Genomic DNA, 17,419 nt, shown 5'->3' with positions numbered 1-17,419 from the left:
TTTCTTCTTATATTTGGTAACATTTTTACTTTTCTGATAGTTGTCTAAATAGTTGTCTAATAGTTTACGGGATGCCATTGATCTGCAATTATATAATTTGTTGACTTTATAGATTAGGTCCTTCCTTCATCTTCATCACACAGTGAATTTTGATTCCTTATTTTGAGAGAGAAGAAAATTAGCTCAAAGTTTTTTTCTGCCATTCCCACCATACAATTTCAGTCAATAATATATTTCTTTTAGCCTGTCATTGTGTTCTTAAATATCATTAGTAGTAAGCTACTTGACTTTTTAGTTTGGATTGTATCATTAGATTTTTATATCTTGACAGCAAACTTAGTCTGTCTTATGGTTTTCCTCCCCAACCCCTGCCCCTTTTTTGACGTCATTGTCCAGTCTGTCAGTTTTGGAACATTTTTACATTTTTCACTTTTATTTTAAATTTCTAATAAAACATAATCAGTATTCACACAGATTTCCTCAGTTTCCCCAACATAACGTACTAAGTTAAACTTATTCTTGCAAAGTGTGCAAGGATGCTCTTCAGAGTACAGTTCATAATTCCAAGATTAGTGCCTCCTCTTTCCTTACATAGGTTGTGTGACTCTGTTCTCTGATCCATCCTGTGCTCTCCTCAGCAAATTCTGCTGTTCTAGTTCTAGGTGAACATTTCTCGGTGTAGACAAAAATAGAAGCCTGAAGCTATTCTTGTGACAATGCTGTATGCCCAGATTATGGGTGCTTTGATTTGACATCTTCCTATTGATTTATTTGGTTGAGAGAAGATTCATATGAAAATTGGTCTTTATATATCTGGTATTTCTATTGGACATTGGAAGACATCACAAAAATTTAATAATAGAAATTTAAAACTTCTATACTTTATGTATATCAAATAACAACATATATAAAATAAGAATTATGCTCCCAAAAGCATATGCTGCCTAACATCCAAATCTTGAAGTGGGATACACTTATGAATTGAGGCCAGAGGTTGACATTGATAATGTTTTCTGTGACTTTCTACCTTGTTTTGAGATCAGGTCTCCCACTCAAGTTGAGTCTTACTGATTCAGATAGACAGGAGGGTCTCCTGTCTACGTCCCCGGTGGTGAGAGTCTAGGCATGCACTACTGCAGCCAGTTTTGTGTTTATTTAAGCTTTATCATTGTGTGTGTGTGTGTGTGTGTGTGTGTGTGTGGTGTGTGCACGTTTATGTATGTTGGTGGATGTGTGTGGGTATACGTCCAGATACAGATGTATATGTACATATGAGGCCCTGAAGCTGATATCACGTGTCTTCCCCAATCACTTTCCTTTTTATTTTTTGAACTCAGTGAACTTGGAGTTCATCAGTTCTGGCTACACTAGCTAGTTAGCTTGCCCTAGAGATCTTCTGTCTCTGTCTCTTGAGTGTTAAGACCACTGTGGCCAGCATGCCCACATGTATCTCACATGGGTTCTGGGATCAGGAGTGCACAGCGAATCCTTTATTCCAAAGCCATTTCCCGAGCTCTCGTATCCAGCTTTTTCAATGGGTTCTTGGGGGGTGAAACTCAAGTCAACATTCACATGTGCGCAGTTTTCTAGATGAGCCTTCATCACATGTGCAGCCTTTTGACATTGAAACACAAAACTGTTATCTACAAAGTCCAAGCTTAACAATTATATAACGGATTTTTTTTTGGATTTCACACATACAAAACACACACACACACACACACACACACACACACACACAAACCTGGTAATTTTTTATGGTATGTTTGTGCTTTTGTATGGGTTTTTCTTTTTTCTCATTACCCTCAGCTGCATGATGCTTACCGTGCATGAGTCACAGGTTCCTTCCTGTAAGCATACACCTAAGTTTACTACTAAATCAAACAATTTAAACATTTTTTATAGTTTCAGTTACTTCTTGTGCCAAGTCTAAATAGCAGTAGAAATTAAATTTTTCTAAAGCAAAGGTGGAAGAAATATATTAATGTACTATAATGACAATATCCTGAATTTTCCTCCGAAAAATACATTTGAGAAATTTCTTGAGAAATCTGTAATTTGTAAATTTTACAAAACATGAAACATAATTCTGTTACAAAACAAAATTAAATTACTATAAAAATTCTGGTCACAAACATTATAGCTTTGAAGTGATACCCACTTCAATTTTGATATGTTTTCTTCTTGCCAAATTCAGTCACTGCAGGATGGTATATGAGAGTGAACCTCAGTGGCATCTGCCTCTCTCTGCCTTGAACATCTGTGAATATTTATAAATATCTGCAAATATTTATTTGTCCACAGAGGGAATGCCTAGTTTATTTTCTTAGCCATCTTCTCCACTGCTTTATTTTACCCATGTGATAGTATCTGATGTGACCCTGCATCTTAATGAAAGTAAGAAATAAACAGTGTGCTCACACCATAGCAGAGGATGAAATTTAGAAAAATATAAGGATAATGCATTCATTTAAAACTAAACTACTAATGGTGAATTGACACCTTGGTTTCCTAAAGAGAAAGAAATCGACACACATGCTCTCAGAATATGAACACGGTCTATGGCATTTGAAATTTAGTTAGACTGGCATCTCATGGGAAAGTCCTGACAAGGCCAGTAGAGATTCTACTCCTTAATTTGTGAATATGTGTGTCTCCCCTATGGTGTATCTGTCACTCACACAGGAAATCACTGGAGAGAGTAAAAAATATGCAGATCCAATTGTTTCCATGGTTTTTCAAAGTCTTATTATTTACAGTCAGTCTAGTGGCTTAGCTTTTTGTCAGAATTTGAAGAATTGATTGTTCAATCAAGCAGAAAAGTTTAAAGGACCCAAATTTTGCTTAATAACATTTCACATTATGTCTCATCTCTGACAAAATGTGCTGATTTATTTCTTTGAGAGTAAAAGTTTACTGTCAGTACAAAATAATGGATTTGGCTCTTTCAAACATCTTTCGGTAGAGAGCCAGAAAAAATACAAAAGAGGGGGTGTAAAGGAATAGGAAGGAGAGGTGGAGAAAAAGAGAGAAGAATGGAGGGAGGAGGAAGAGGGATAAAGAAGGTGAAATTTTAACACATTTCTTTGGAAAAACATATTGTTATGGGGAGTCAACCAGAGATGTCCACTGAAACACAGTTTATAGCCAACTGAAAGTCTTCATTCCAACCCGCTGGGGCTATGCACAGATATTCAGGACTTAAGCGTAGCCCTGAGTATTAGAGCAAGGAACTTTTAAAGGCAAAACTCTATCCTGGTATCTTTCTCTGCAGCAGCAGCAGCGGCAGCAGGGAGGGGTTTTGCTTAAACAAGCAGTTTAACAGAAGCTAAGATAAGCAGTTAGCTGGAGGAGGAGGTTTGCATAAGCTGGCAGTTTATCAGAAGCCAGGTAAGTTAGCTGGGGCATCTTTACACCAGGTTCCTAGAATAGAGTTGAATAATTTCCCTTGGGATTCTCTATCAAGATCAAATTCTAGTTAAACCTGAAATGGCCGCAGCACAAATGCAAGAAGGTAGAACCTTTGCACTGTCTTACTCTGTTACAATGCTAAACCTTAACAGTCATATTGCTTTAAAGTCTACAGTCCAGTTTTAGGCTTGTAGGTAAATTAAACTGGTCATAAATAAAGTTTAGTTACACTGATTTTATGTGTGTGTGTGTGTGTGTGTGTGTGTGTGTGTGTGTGTGGTGTGTATGATAAATACTTTAAATCTGATATTTTTCTCTAGTCAATGCTTAATCTCTTATGAAAATATGGTATGTATACTTCTGAGAGAAAGAATGAAAGAGAGGGACAAAAGGGGAAGATTGCCCATTTATTATTTATTAAAGATACATGTTTCTGTAAATTACTTCTCTCCCAAAAATGTCACCAACCTGAGCAAAAAAAAATGGCACATGTGCATATTTTTAACTATTAAATTAAGATGACATAAGAAAAGAATATTAAATGCACAATAAAAAAGAGAAACTATAAAAGGGAAAACTTGCTGTGTATTGAATGGAATAATAAACAATTTCAGTAAAAATATTAGCTTTAGAGTATGGAACCCAACACAAGAAAAGTAAGCATATTATTCAGAAAAAGTAATTTTTTTCACAATATTATCTGTGAGAGTTACAAGACCAGATAAAAATATATGACTTGTGTCCCCCTAAATGGAAGATGTTCATAAGGAAGTGTTATTATTAATGGGTACAACTTTCAAATTAGTAAATACTACACAATGGATCCATTTAACTAATCAATGTAAATATTAATACAACACAAACTCAGTTTTTTTATTGCTACTTTATATAAAATATTCTTAAAAATGAAAATAATAGAGTTTGCTAAGACTTTCTTGAGGGCAATGGGGAAACTTAATTTGAACAGAATTCTTGATTGTGATACTTAATCTCATTTTTCAACTTGCTATGAATTAAAGTACTCTAGGAGATAGGCCTTGGGCATGTCTGGGGCATGCTGTCCCTCTATTACCTAGATTTGGTTCACTGAGGTAGAGGACCTGGCCTACTGTGGCCATTCCCTGGAGCGGGGTCTGTACTATACCTACAGGAAAAAATGAGTAACCACATGCACTCCGTGCTGACTGCTTTCTGACTATGGATCACCCATGTAAGATTGCACCCTGGAGCCGTGGGCCAGAATCTACCTTCTCATCCCCAACTCACTTTTCTCAGGACCTTTTGTCATAGCAACAGGAAAATAAACTAAGGTAATATCCAAACAGAAAATTGATGCATTTTTTCTCTTTTTTTTATCTACTATAAAAGTTTCTCTAACATTTCTCTCACCAAACACATGTCATTAATAACATTTTCACTCCTTAATCAATGTAAAACGCTTTGAATCTCAATTTAAACCTGCATTACTTCCTGTCAAAAGTTCATGACATATTGAGTTTACACTATAATTTAGGTATTTTCCAATAAGCTACAAGCTCTAATTAAGTTTTATTCAATCTTAGAAATGTATATTGACTATATATATATATTGAGTATATATGAGATACTCTTTCCTTTTCACACTTTTTCCTATTCCCCCTAACTAGTACTTCCAACCTCTGGTAGAGTGGTTACGACTCTTTCCTCAAGTCCATTGCTGCGTTACACCGCAGAAAGCTTTTCTTCCTGTGCCCACAGGAGAGGTGAAGGAGGGCATTGGGTGGAAATTCCTCAGTAACTACATGCCACCTTTGGCTGACAAATCCGAAGGAAAACATATATATTCCTTAAGGATCTATACCCTCCTGTTCCTTCAGAATCCATCTTCCCCAGTGTCTCCCTCCCATGCCAATGTTTTCCTCTGGCTCCTTCCTCTGTTGCTCATACTCAAGCTACTGAGAATAAATAGCCTGCATTTCAACAGACACATTTTGTTTATATCACATCATATTTTTTAAAAGTTTTAATTAGTGGAATTTGTTGCCAGCATTTAAAATTTTGATATTGCACATTAAAATTAGGATATCTGGCTCTCTCGCTCTCTCTGTCTTGAATATCTAGCTACACACCCCAAATGTTCGTTCTAAGTCGGCACAGAATACTAGCGACCCCTTTTTGCCAAGGCCTATGCTATTCCATTAACTGTGCTCAGCACATGTTTCCGTAAGTTTTGTGTACACTTGGGTTTCTTGGTTCCTATTATTTGTCATTGTCTGTAGATGATTGAACCACACGTGTATCTCTGTTTCACTCTTTCCTTATCCCACAGAGCGGCATAATTGAGCTCTCTCGATTCATTCTCTAGACTGTCCTGTACCTAGGTGAGCTAGATCACTCCTTGTCTTTATTTTTACCTCTAGGCTACTACCCTCACTGCATCTTTCATAAGCACTGCTATTTCAGCAGCATTTGCTCTCTGCTTCCTCGTTCCCTTTCCTCCTCCCTCTCTCTGTGTCTCTTATCAGTGCTACGGTCGCACCCTGGTGCTAACACATGCTAGACAAGTTCCTACCAGAGTCACGCTCCAGAACCCCCTCTGATTCTACCCCTAAATACTCTTTATCTTCAGGGAGCCACTTTCAGCATTTCCCCTCCATAGATAGGAGCCGTTATTGCTCATCCTGCTTGGGCAGTTTCATCTGTTGCCCCGCAGCTTCAGGTCTTTTCACAAGTCCATATTTTGGATCACAGTTTCCTTAGTCCTTTCTCGTCACTTAGAGCCTGATGTATTCAATGGCCCATTGGGTGAGCTCTTGGAAATATTTTAGTACTTCTGGAACATCCACCCTTTCAAGTTAGATGTGTCTTAAGATCTCTAGCCCCTTTCACTTAGACTTCTTTGATTATCATGGTTCATTAACCAAGTCATCCAAGCCAAAACACAGCATCATGCTATGCTTCTCCTTCCATTGAATTCCTTCATCTCCCATCATAAAGGTAGACTAAGCATATCCATCACTTCATTCCATAGCTTCCTTATATTGAACTGTAATTATCCTACTCAGAACTTCATCACATCTTATTTGAGCTAATGTAATGGTCTTATAATTTTAATTTCCTCCTTCATCCTTTTTCTCCAATATTACATAAAACCCTGCTCCACCCAGATTGCAGAAGTCCACTATTTCTATCCTTTATGATACCCTTTTGTTGCCTAAAACATAAAATTCCAAATTACTATGTATATGCAATACGAAGATCTAAGTCAAAGTGATTTCCATTATTTTGTTAGATTCGTCTTCTATAGCTTCTAGTATTTAGTAGAGTTTCACTGGAAGAGTCCTTTGTCCTGTATTGTCTAACAGAATGTTGTCATTTTTGTAGCATATTTATTTTAACACTGTTGTAATTGACATAGTTTCTGTGTGATTATTTGGGTCTATGTTGCCAGGAAATGAAAGAGCAGTCTCCTTCTACAGACAACATGCTTGAAATTCAAGTTTTTCATCTCTATGTCAGAACTACTGTCTCAGAAACACAGAAATTCAATACTCTGTTTATATTAAACTTTGTGTCATCCTGGTCTAAGCTAAATAATATTCAAATAAAATGATTTTAAGTGAAATCAAATATAAGTCATCTCATAAAATAATGTTAAAAATCTCTATAGAGGTTTATTCTGACAATAACTTTCAGAAATAGACTTCTTCATTTAATCTTGTTTTTAAAAATCCCATTGTCTTTAAAAAGATTAAAATTGTATCTTTGGGAGAAATTTTTACTATTATTCTTACTAAAATAAAAGTTTGAACTATCCTAAAAGCTTCAACTGAAACTAAATTCATACATACAAAATAACATTTCATAATTTAGGCCATTATCTGTCTAATTTAAGCCATTATAACCTATTCATATGTTTTGGACTCACTCAAGATAATTACCACATAAAACATACATTTGTCTCAGCAGCTATATTACCTCTTCAAACTTGTGTCTGTTCTCTGACCCCAAGCAAGGAAGAAACAAAAAAATGTTCCATGTAGTTCCTTTGCAGAAGGGCCAGCACCAGGCTTTTACTATTCTCCACTGGAGCCGGAAGTCATTCTTTAATTCACAGATGAGAGGCTGCTGTGGTAATATAGAATTCCCTAATCAGCACACACTACTATAGAAATGGTCTGCTATTGAACAGAATTTAATTAAAGGTTTCACAATGTAACTAATGTTTACTTTCATCCTTCCTTTGAAAGTCTTTTTCTTTAAGGATTAAATTTGATATAGAAAAAGGAACCGTGACATCGTTGCAAAAACAAATAGGGAAAACATTCAGTCAAATTTATGTCATAGTTTCCCCATTATATGAGTAAAAAGCATATATCTAAGATCAATAGAAATGCTTGTTATTGGTGGGGGGGGGAGTATGTACTTTGTTAGTAAGGGATGTTGATCAGCACCCAGGTCAGCATAAGCATAGTCAGAGCCCCTTGTAAGCATCTTATGGAATATTTTGTTACCTAGCAACATGAAAATCAGGGACACTCTCTAGCCTTCCAGCATTTGGGAAACTGGACCATTTCTCATTAATGCTTTGAACATTCTGTTTAGAACTCCCATCAGCATGATAGCTGCATGATCACCCAGAATCAACATAAGTTAAGATGTTATCATGTCCAGGAGACCTGAATTGATTCTTTAACTTGGCACTTGGAGAGAGGAAGCTATATATACCCGAGAGAAACTTAATAATAGCATGGTAAAATCATGCTTTTATTGACTTAGTGGTTATTTCAAGTACATGGAGATGTAATTAGGCATATGTAATGTTGGTGCATTACATTCGTTCCCTGTCTCCTTAGTGAATGATTTTAACCTTGAGTGGTTAAAAGCAGTCAATCTTGTTACCCTGTCTTCCTGCCTATTTCCCTCATCCAAATCTCTTTTTTGCTGCCTTTTGCGCTGTCATGATGATGTGGCCAGACGGGAAGCAGGGCTTCTCAGACACCAGCAGCAATCTTTAACAAGTTCAGAGGAGTGTGCCGCTGCTGTTGCTGCTGCTGCAACTGTCCTCATGCGGGGATGCAGCCCTAGCTGGCCCCTGACTTTCATACAGCATTCTGCAACTCACATCACTTCAAGATCCCAATTGATCCATTGCTCACTGCTCCCGTCCTTTGTGCGATATTACTTTTTCTTGGCAACACCTGCTCTTAGGTTTTATCATTGGAGACTTAGTCTTATATGTCTCTCCTGATCAGATCTTCTCATTCAAGGAGCCCCATATTTAGGTTTCATTTTACTGCCTGCCAATGGACTCCAAGGAGTTTTATTCTGTTTTGTTTTGTTTTGTAGCTCCCAAACGACACGGCTACAGTGGTCCATTTATCATCCAGTACTCAGGATAGCCAGTTGATCAGTACTGAGTCCACACTGGATGTTATTTTTCAGAACTAAAGGTGGCTCTTTTCCCCACTTTTTGTACTGGATACTACGCTCCTGACTGTAATAGCAAAATTACTGAAAGTTTGAATTGTTACACACACCAGCCTGTCTCTCAGTTGGTCTGCGGATACTGCTTATAGGTAGGGGTAGGCTTTCCCAAGGGCTGTAGCTAGTGACTGGGTGATGTAGAGATACAAGAGGCTTCAAATAAGCAGCAGAGAGTTAAAGATCACCTTGGAATCCTGAAATCTTGAGTCTTAAGGTAGTACATGGAAGACAAGGCAGATTTAGAAATGCAGTAAGGCCTGAGAGCAATCCCTTTCTCCCTCCCTCCCTCCCTTCCTTCCTCCCTTCCTTTCTTCCTTTCTCCTTCCCTCCCTCTCTCCCTCCCCCTCCTTCCCCCACTCCTCTCTCTCTCTCTCTCTCTCTCTCTCTCTCTCTCTCTCTCTCTCTCTCTCTCTCTCTGAGACAGGGCTTCTCTGTGTAACCCCAGCTGTCCTGGAACTCCATCTGTAGGCTGGTCTGAAACTCGCAGAAATATACTTGCCTCTGGTGTTAAGGATTGCTCCACCACTGCCCAGCAAATCTGTTTTCAATCCTTCACTAAAAAAAAAAAAGCTGGCAGCCTTCCCTACTTCTCTCTGCTCCACTTCCCTCCACACTCATTGTCCTTGCCACACCTCTGGATAGCTCCATTTACATAACAATTTACACTTGAGGATCTCTCCTCTTGGTACAAGACTCAACCAGGAACAACTAGGCAATTTTAAGTCACATATTGTGCTTTAGTAGTAAAATTATTAGACCATCAATGTTCTATGATTTTGTAAAATGATAATAAATGAAATGAAGCAAACAAAAACTTGCAGTTGTAAGAAAAATTGATAATTAAAAGTTAGGTGAAAATCTTTTGTATGAATATTCATTTTTCCCCAAGAAAGACCATTCCAAATGTACATAGCTACCGACACTTGTTATTTAAATTCTGTATTAAAGCAAAGTTAGATTCGTAGAAGTAATTTATCAATATTTATCCTTATCTGACAATGTATAAGAGTTGTGAAAAAAATGTTGAGTTTTTTCCTATTTCAGGTTTACTGTTTTAGCAGACATGAGACTAAATAAAATCTAATTATCCAAGTAAGGAAGTAAACTTAATAAAATCTGAAGACTTAGCAAGACATTTTGCAGAGTTAAAAGCCACAGCAGCGCTGCACTTACCTACGTTTTAAATTCCATGCCTTAGGGAAGTATAGCAGCGCACAAATTTCTCAATGTGCATTCTTTCCGCGTGAACTACATGGAGACAACTAAATCTGGGATGCAATACAATATTGTCATATGAACCTAGTGGTGCAGAAAAGACCATCTGTACCACCTTGGCTGCGAATAACTACAGAAGCAAATAAACGCCTGTGTGGTCATTAGTCTAAGAGAGCTACTGGGTGTTCTTTGTGGGGGGGTGTAATGTAACTGATAAAAAATGAGTAAAAGTAGGTATTGCCGTTCAATGCATTGTAATAAAACTTGCAAAATTGATTTGTAAACTGTAACTCAATTTCATGTGCATTAAACACTAATCAAATGACTTTGATGCAGCTCACTGATTTTGAACTTAGCAATTTACTTGAGCATATAAAACTGCTAGTAGAAATATGTAAAAAATGCTTTCAAAACACTTATAGTATTGCACTGATATCTAATCTTATTTGCGCAGATTGGTTGCTCTCCTCTTTGCATATTAATCCACAATATGTTTAATATCCTTGTATTATGTCGTCGCATTTTACCAGAGGAATAAATCCTATTTCCATTACTTTGAGCATTATTAACTCCTAGATTACAAGTGAGACACTGGCATAATAAATTAGCCTGCTTCATTCCAAATTGTTCTCCAACATGCACTTTATCTATCTGTGTTTTCCCAGATGATAAAGGACAAGAAAACACTTCTGTGTTAACTCAGCAATCAGAATGGAAGCAATGTAAACACTCACTAAAATGCTGAAATTGGTAATGAGGGTTGTTTCAGGTATACGGGGCATGATATAGAGCTCCCGTGATGTGTTTAATTCTACTCAATTGTAAAGTGCATAGGAGTCCATACAGTTCCAGGAGGCTAAGATTACATAAGTATGATGCTCAGAGTAATTATATATTTTAATCCAAACTAAGCACATTATCAACTCAGTTTATTATGTGGTTGTATCACTCTATTGCCATACTCGGGCATTTTGTCTGAACTGAGGCAAAATAAGCAAAGTCTTCCTTACAAAGGTGTAGAGAAATGTTAATCAGGAAATCACTGAGTCTATTATTACCTTATGCAGTGAAAACTGTGAAGAACTGTCAGTGTGGTTCAGAGGGAAGGAAGAGCCTCTCTGAGGAAACTCTTCTTAGCTTTAACCTGCAGGAGCAACTAAGTAGACAAAAGGAAACGATCTAACAGAAGGGAACCCTCCTGAATCTGAAGGAAGCATAGGCGTCCAAAGGAATATAAAAGACATCGTGGCTGAATTCTAGAGTCCAAAGAGAGGAATTAAAGATCTGGGTAGAGATTTTGTGTCTTCACTAGATCTTATGGAGAGACATGAGAGTAGCCTACTTTATCCAATGTGAATGATTGATGACATAAAACTCATTGTCTTTGGGAGAAGAACAAGAAACGCTCCTGCGAGTTTAACAAGTCACCAGCGTTCTATACCAAGGGCTCAGCTGGACCATTATACTGAGGGACAAGGTGTAAACATAAGAAAAGATGATGGGAAAAGTGAAATGAACGCAATCAAGAGGTTGATATTAATGGGCTCTAGAAGAGGAGGCCAGAGAACAATTCTGAGGATGTCCCTCAAGCCTCAGACTTAACCAACTAGATGGATTACAGACAGTGCCACTTGCTCTGAAAAATAACTGAGTTTGAAGGCTATATCAGGAGATTGCAATTTGTGCTAAGAATCTGAGATAACTTGCAACTTTTTAAGCGGGAATTTGCCAGTTTTAGATACACAGGTTTGGAACTCGGAGTAAAAATCTGGACTGGAGACATAAATTTACAGTATTTGGGTTAAGAATGGAATTAAAAATGAATGGATGGATAACACCCTTCACTAAGCATGTTTTCAAAATGGAGAAAGGAACCTGAGTTCAGAGCAAGGTTCTCTTGTGTTTTAGAACCATCTTCAATGGATAGAGAAGTTCATGCACGAAAAACCGCAGGGTCCATGCTGATTAGCTTTCATGACTAAAGAAGAAAACAAGGTGGAAAACATTTGACTCCACAAATATGAGCTAAATGTCTGAAGTGGCAGTAAATATGTCTGCAGATGTGTGCAGTTACAGGCCCAGACTACTCTACTAGCATCAGAAATTTGAACTTGGGGCTGTCTTGGAAACATTAGAAAATCTTCAGACAGCAGATTATTGTCTGGGTGCTTTCATCTTTTTATTTCCTATGAGAATGGAAGTTTATTTGCATTATTAATTTTTAAATTCTATTTTTACTTAATTACATTATTACTTAATGTAATAATCAATGTCTACAAAATGATACAATGCACATTGTTTGCTTCCAACCCCCTCCTCACTGAGCAAATCCTCTTTACAAGTTCAAATTGTGTTTTACCATATTTTTCTCTGTTGTCATTCAACTTAAATATACAAATAAATTATTGGTTTTTTTATTGAAAATAGTATAATAAGTATATGAAGTCAAAACATATATTATTCTTAAGAATATTTTTGAACAACTTTTGCCAGGTGGTGGTGGTGCATACCTTTAATACCAGCACTCAGGAGGCAGAAGCAGGTGCATCTGTGAGTTAGAAGCCAGCCTAATCTACAGAGCAAGTTCCAGGACAGCCAGGTCTACACTATGAAATCCTGTCTCATTTAGAAACAAACAAATAAAACATTTTAGCAACTTTTAATTAGAGCATGCAAATTTTCTAATATCATGAGCCTCTCATAAAACACTATAGAAATGCTTTAATTTTTTTCAACCAGTGTCCTTTTATTGAAAAGTCAGATGGTTTCTACTTCTGTGCCTTTGAATCTGAAGTGTGAATTGCTGCGTCAAATGAAATGTGTACTCTCTTTTTTTTTATTTCAGCAGATAAATATAGGCAGATAACCTCCAAAGGAATTTGCAATCCCAGCAACAAACACTCAGGATAGTCAAGATAGATGTTGGGCTCCCATCCCATTATTTCCTGCTAAATTAAATAGAGAAAAGATAATTTCTTACCAATTTAATTTACAACTTTACTGCTAGTGTGTTTATTTATTTTATATTTTAATCCTGGATTCTTTAAAGTCTGTTTATTTAGCTATTATTTAAAAGTTTAATATTGTCTCTTTAATGTTTATATTTAGATGACTTTACGATGCATCATCCATGCTCTGATAAGCACGTCACATTCTTAGATTTTGGACAACAAGCGTGACAAATATATATTGATAGATAGGTGATAGATAGATAGATAGATAGATAGATAGATAGATAGATAGATAGATAAATGCATCTTATCTTTATATCTCTTTTGACAATCTATAACTTTTCGAAACTACCAGATAGATTGAGAAGACTTTGGTATACCATTGATCTCCATTTTACTACTCAGACTAAACTTTAACACTCTTAAAGACAAAATTATAAGTGTATCAAGCTTTCTTCATGTGCTACTCTGTTATCATCCATACTTATATCACCCCATGTATACCCCCACATATACCCACTCACTCCTGTGTGTATCCCTTGATGCAAGACATTGATTCTTTCTTTTCCTGTTTAAATTATGGGTTTTTACTGAATATATGTTTTTAATCTGTTAAAAACTAAAGGTTTTTGTCAAGTAAATAAGGTTTTCATTTCACTCTTTTATAATTATCAAAAGCAAGATATATATATGTGTGTGTGTGTGTATGTATATGTGTGTATATCTTATTATAACCCGAAAACTTTTTTACAATATTTCTCATTAAAGCAGAATTAATTACAGATAGTTATTTAATAGTATTAAATGCAGCAGTTTTTTTCATATGATATTTAAATATGAGTTGATTGTTTTTGTTATTTGTGAAATATATATTCACAGTGTAAAATACTCTTTTCTGTCTTCCTTTGTAGGGAAACTCTTTGGGTTCAAATTTCCTGGGCTAAGAGTTCTAACATACAGAAAGCAGTCCTTGCCACAGGAAGACCCGGATGTGGTAGTCATTGATTCATCCAAACACAGTGATGACTCTGTGGCCATGAAACACTTTAAGTCTCCCACAAAAGAAAGCTGCAGTCCCTCTGAAGCAGATGATACAAAAGCCTTGATACAGCCTAGCCAGTGTTCCCCTTTAGTGAACATATCCGGACCTCTGGACCATTCCTCTCCTAAAAGGCAATGGGACCGCCTCTACCCTGACATGCTGCAGTCAAGTTCCCAACTAACACACTCCAGATCAAGGGAAAGCCTCTGCAGTATCCGGAGAGCATCTTCAGTTCACGATATAGAAGGCTTCAGTGTCCACCCCAAGAACATATTTAGAGATCGACATGCCAGTGAAGGTATGTTTGATTATTCTTTTTAAACATGGAAACATTCTTTTAGTTGGGCGATGGAAGCTTATTTTCGCATTGTTTCAAAATTGAACAGTAATCTGCTTCTTCAAAGAAGAAATATGATTAAAAGCTATTAAGAACACGGATCTTGCATTAAGCATCTTTTCTCATTTCCTCTTTGAACCCCAGTGAGTAATTTGGTTTCTTCTGGCTTCTTTATCGGTGTTTCTGAAAGAGTATAACCATTATCAGCCCGCTTCCTGGGGTGTTAATTAATTAATGCTTAATTTAAGATGTGATTAGGTGGTGAATTCTTTCATCTTAAGCATAATTAATTTTGTTGAGGTTAGTAGATGATCAGACCCTGAAATAAAGAACAGCCTGCCCTCACAGGACTGTAACTGACCATCCGCCGTGGGCGGCAGGTGGGAAGGAGGGGATGGGTTAGTGGGGAAACTCACTGGGCAACTTGGAAAGGAGGGCGAGACTTTATTCTCTCTCCCTAGCCTCTTGGCTCACATTCCTAAAGTAGCCAGAGTGAAAAGTGTGCTTTGAGAGGCACCACAGAAACCATCCATCTTTGGCACCATAATGGTTAACACTGAGCAGTTAGGATGCTTGAGGCAGTGTAAGTGTTTGACACACATTAAGTCTCCTTTAAACCTCAGAGCAACTCTCACAGGTTAGGAGCCAGTCTGAAGCTCCCTTTAGAGGTAAGTCACCACCTGCCACAGAGAAAGGTACTGACTGCCTCCTTCGCTCACACAGCAGAAGACTTCAATATAAGTGAAGACCAGGGAGTCTGAGAGCCAGCAGCAGGCCTGATAGTCTTCTCCGCCCCTTGTAGAATTAGATTCTTGAAAGGTCCCTTTTTCCAGATTCTCGTTCCTTCAAGTGGCTTTGCCACCTAAGCTGTTGTCAGATGTCTTTTCAGAAACTTAAGTCTACTCCTGAGGTTCTTTATTCACATCCTAACCGTTATACCCAAAGGACAAAGTTTCTTTTTAAGACTCAATTTTAGCTCCTTTGGAGACTGTTCCCACCAAAACACTTTGCTAATTCACAAATCTTTATCATACACTTTCCTCCTTCATTACTTTGCTCTCCCTAAAATCCTCTTAGTTATCTGTTACCTGTTTTATTACTAAGTTGCAAGCCCTGCTATCCCCTTTCCCAAACCAGAGAATCAAATGATTTCAAGAATGAACTGAAACCTAAGTTTTTGAAAGTAGCACATATAGTAGCATTTATTAATTCCATAGTTGCCAACATATACAGATATAGATGTATATGCATATATATGCAAATATAGATCAAATGTGGTTGTAACTGAATACAAATAAGATGTCTTGAACCACCCTTGACTGGCACTTTGGTGCCTGCAGTTCTACAGACTTAGTACCCAGCCCAGAATTCTGCTTATGACAGATATTCAGTACCAATGCCTTGACACTGATAGGACCCTGCACATGAGTCATTTTCCAATATCATACTCATGAGGATATAATGAGCCCCTTCCCCCACATATACTGACTAAAATCAAAGCCCTAGCATTGAATTGTGTGTGTGTGGGGGGGGGGGGAGTTCTAAAGAGCACAGTGAAGTAGAAAAGACAGAAGAGCCGAGAGAAAAAAAATTGATACGGATGTGAGTAAGGAATTCAGAAATTGAAAAAAAAAAACACCACAGAAACTGTCTCAGAACAGAAAGAACAGTTTGGAATAAGACAAACTGAAGAAACTACATTACAAGACCAATTAGTACATTCAGTTGAATTTATGGTCTGAGAAAAGTACAAAAAAAAAACTGAAATCAAAGATAATTCCTAAACTAGAAGATTAGATATTTGCTCTCCAGACCACCTAGGTCTGTTCTAAATTAACACTATCAAAATTCAGTAAAAATGTAGTATTATAAAGAGGAAAGTAAAAGATAGACATGAAAAATATAAACTTTAATTAGTTTATCATTATATTCAGGAGACATGAAGTTAGTCTGCCAAAAAACTACAAAGGAGTCTAAGTATTCTATGTTCTGCATATCCATATTGTTGGTAATACAGATGTCACAGTGGATATGGGACTTCAGACTAATAAATGTATAGTATTGTACTTTTCTTCAGAACAAATTTAGCCAATAACCAATCAACTAATTAAATAAAACCACTGCAGGGCATAGAAGAAATAGCAAAGAACTGTCGACTCATTTGAGTCTTTAAACTTCCCATTCTTCCTCAGTGTCAAAGCTTCACTCTTCTAGCTTTCTCCCCATTTGTCTTTACAGGATCTGGACTTAGTGAGTGCACATGTGCATGGTCATGTGTGTGTGTGGGTGGGTGCGTGCGTGAGTGTGTGTTCTACTGCGAGCATTTTATCCGCAGTGTTCGGCAGTGCTGGGGATCAAACCCAGCCCCATTTAGGATTTTTTTCTAACTACTGAGAAAGCAGTTACTACTTTGCTAATGACTGCAGACTACTCTGAGGGGGAAATCATCTCTATGTAAAAGCAAACTGTCCCATGGTCCTTTTCTAAAAACAACTTGTTAAAAGAGAGGAGAAAGTTGCCACTGCAAGTCACATTTTATGCACATAGTATTGACCAAGGCCATGTCTCCTCTAATAATTTCATAAACCACAATGTTGGAATTACTTTTAATATAAGCTTCGAGACAATTATGGTCTATCTCAAGATTTTGAATATGCGTAGTGATAAGATAGATGGCAACAAATGTATACATTTATCAAATCTTGAACATATTTGAAGGGTTTGTTTATTTATTTTAAGCTTGTGTATTTCAAAGCTGGTAATACATATTAATACATATTTTTAGTACCACATAGAAAACATTTAGATTTCTACTCTCAAAATAAATCTGAAAACACTCTATGCCAAGATTTGAAAACAGCCTGCATTAATATAAGCAAATTTATAAATATTCTAGGTTTTAGGCTACATATCAAAAATGCAAAATCTTTTTATGCAATAAAGTGTTCACTGATATGTTGCAATTATTTTTTGCCTAAGAATTACTCATTAAACACT

The 17,419-nt window shown here is 36.9% G+C and overlaps 1 protein-coding gene across 3 annotated transcripts in view; it reads left to right on the top strand.

Moving 5' to 3' along the window:
* The window catches only part of Kcnh7 (potassium voltage-gated channel subfamily H member 7), a 433,159-nt gene that overhangs the window by 291,260 nt on the left and 124,480 nt on the right, over positions 1-17,419 (top strand). For all 3 annotated transcript variants that reach the window (XM_048426222.3, XM_087900009.1, XM_085681045.2), the window contains exon 4: positions 13,955-14,383. In XM_048426222.3, coding sequence (XP_048282179.1) covers positions 13,955-14,383 — 429 coding nt within the window. The remainder of the gene's footprint in view (positions 1-13,954; positions 14,384-17,419) is intronic.

This window comes from Myodes glareolus, chromosome 21, assembly GCF_982192425.1.
Source record: "Myodes glareolus chromosome 21, mMyoGla1.1, whole genome shotgun sequence".
NCBI lineage: Eukaryota > Metazoa > Chordata > Mammalia > Rodentia > Cricetidae > Myodes > Myodes glareolus.
Note: the sequence above shows the minus strand (reverse complement) of the source record. Positions and strands in the feature narration are given on the sequence as shown.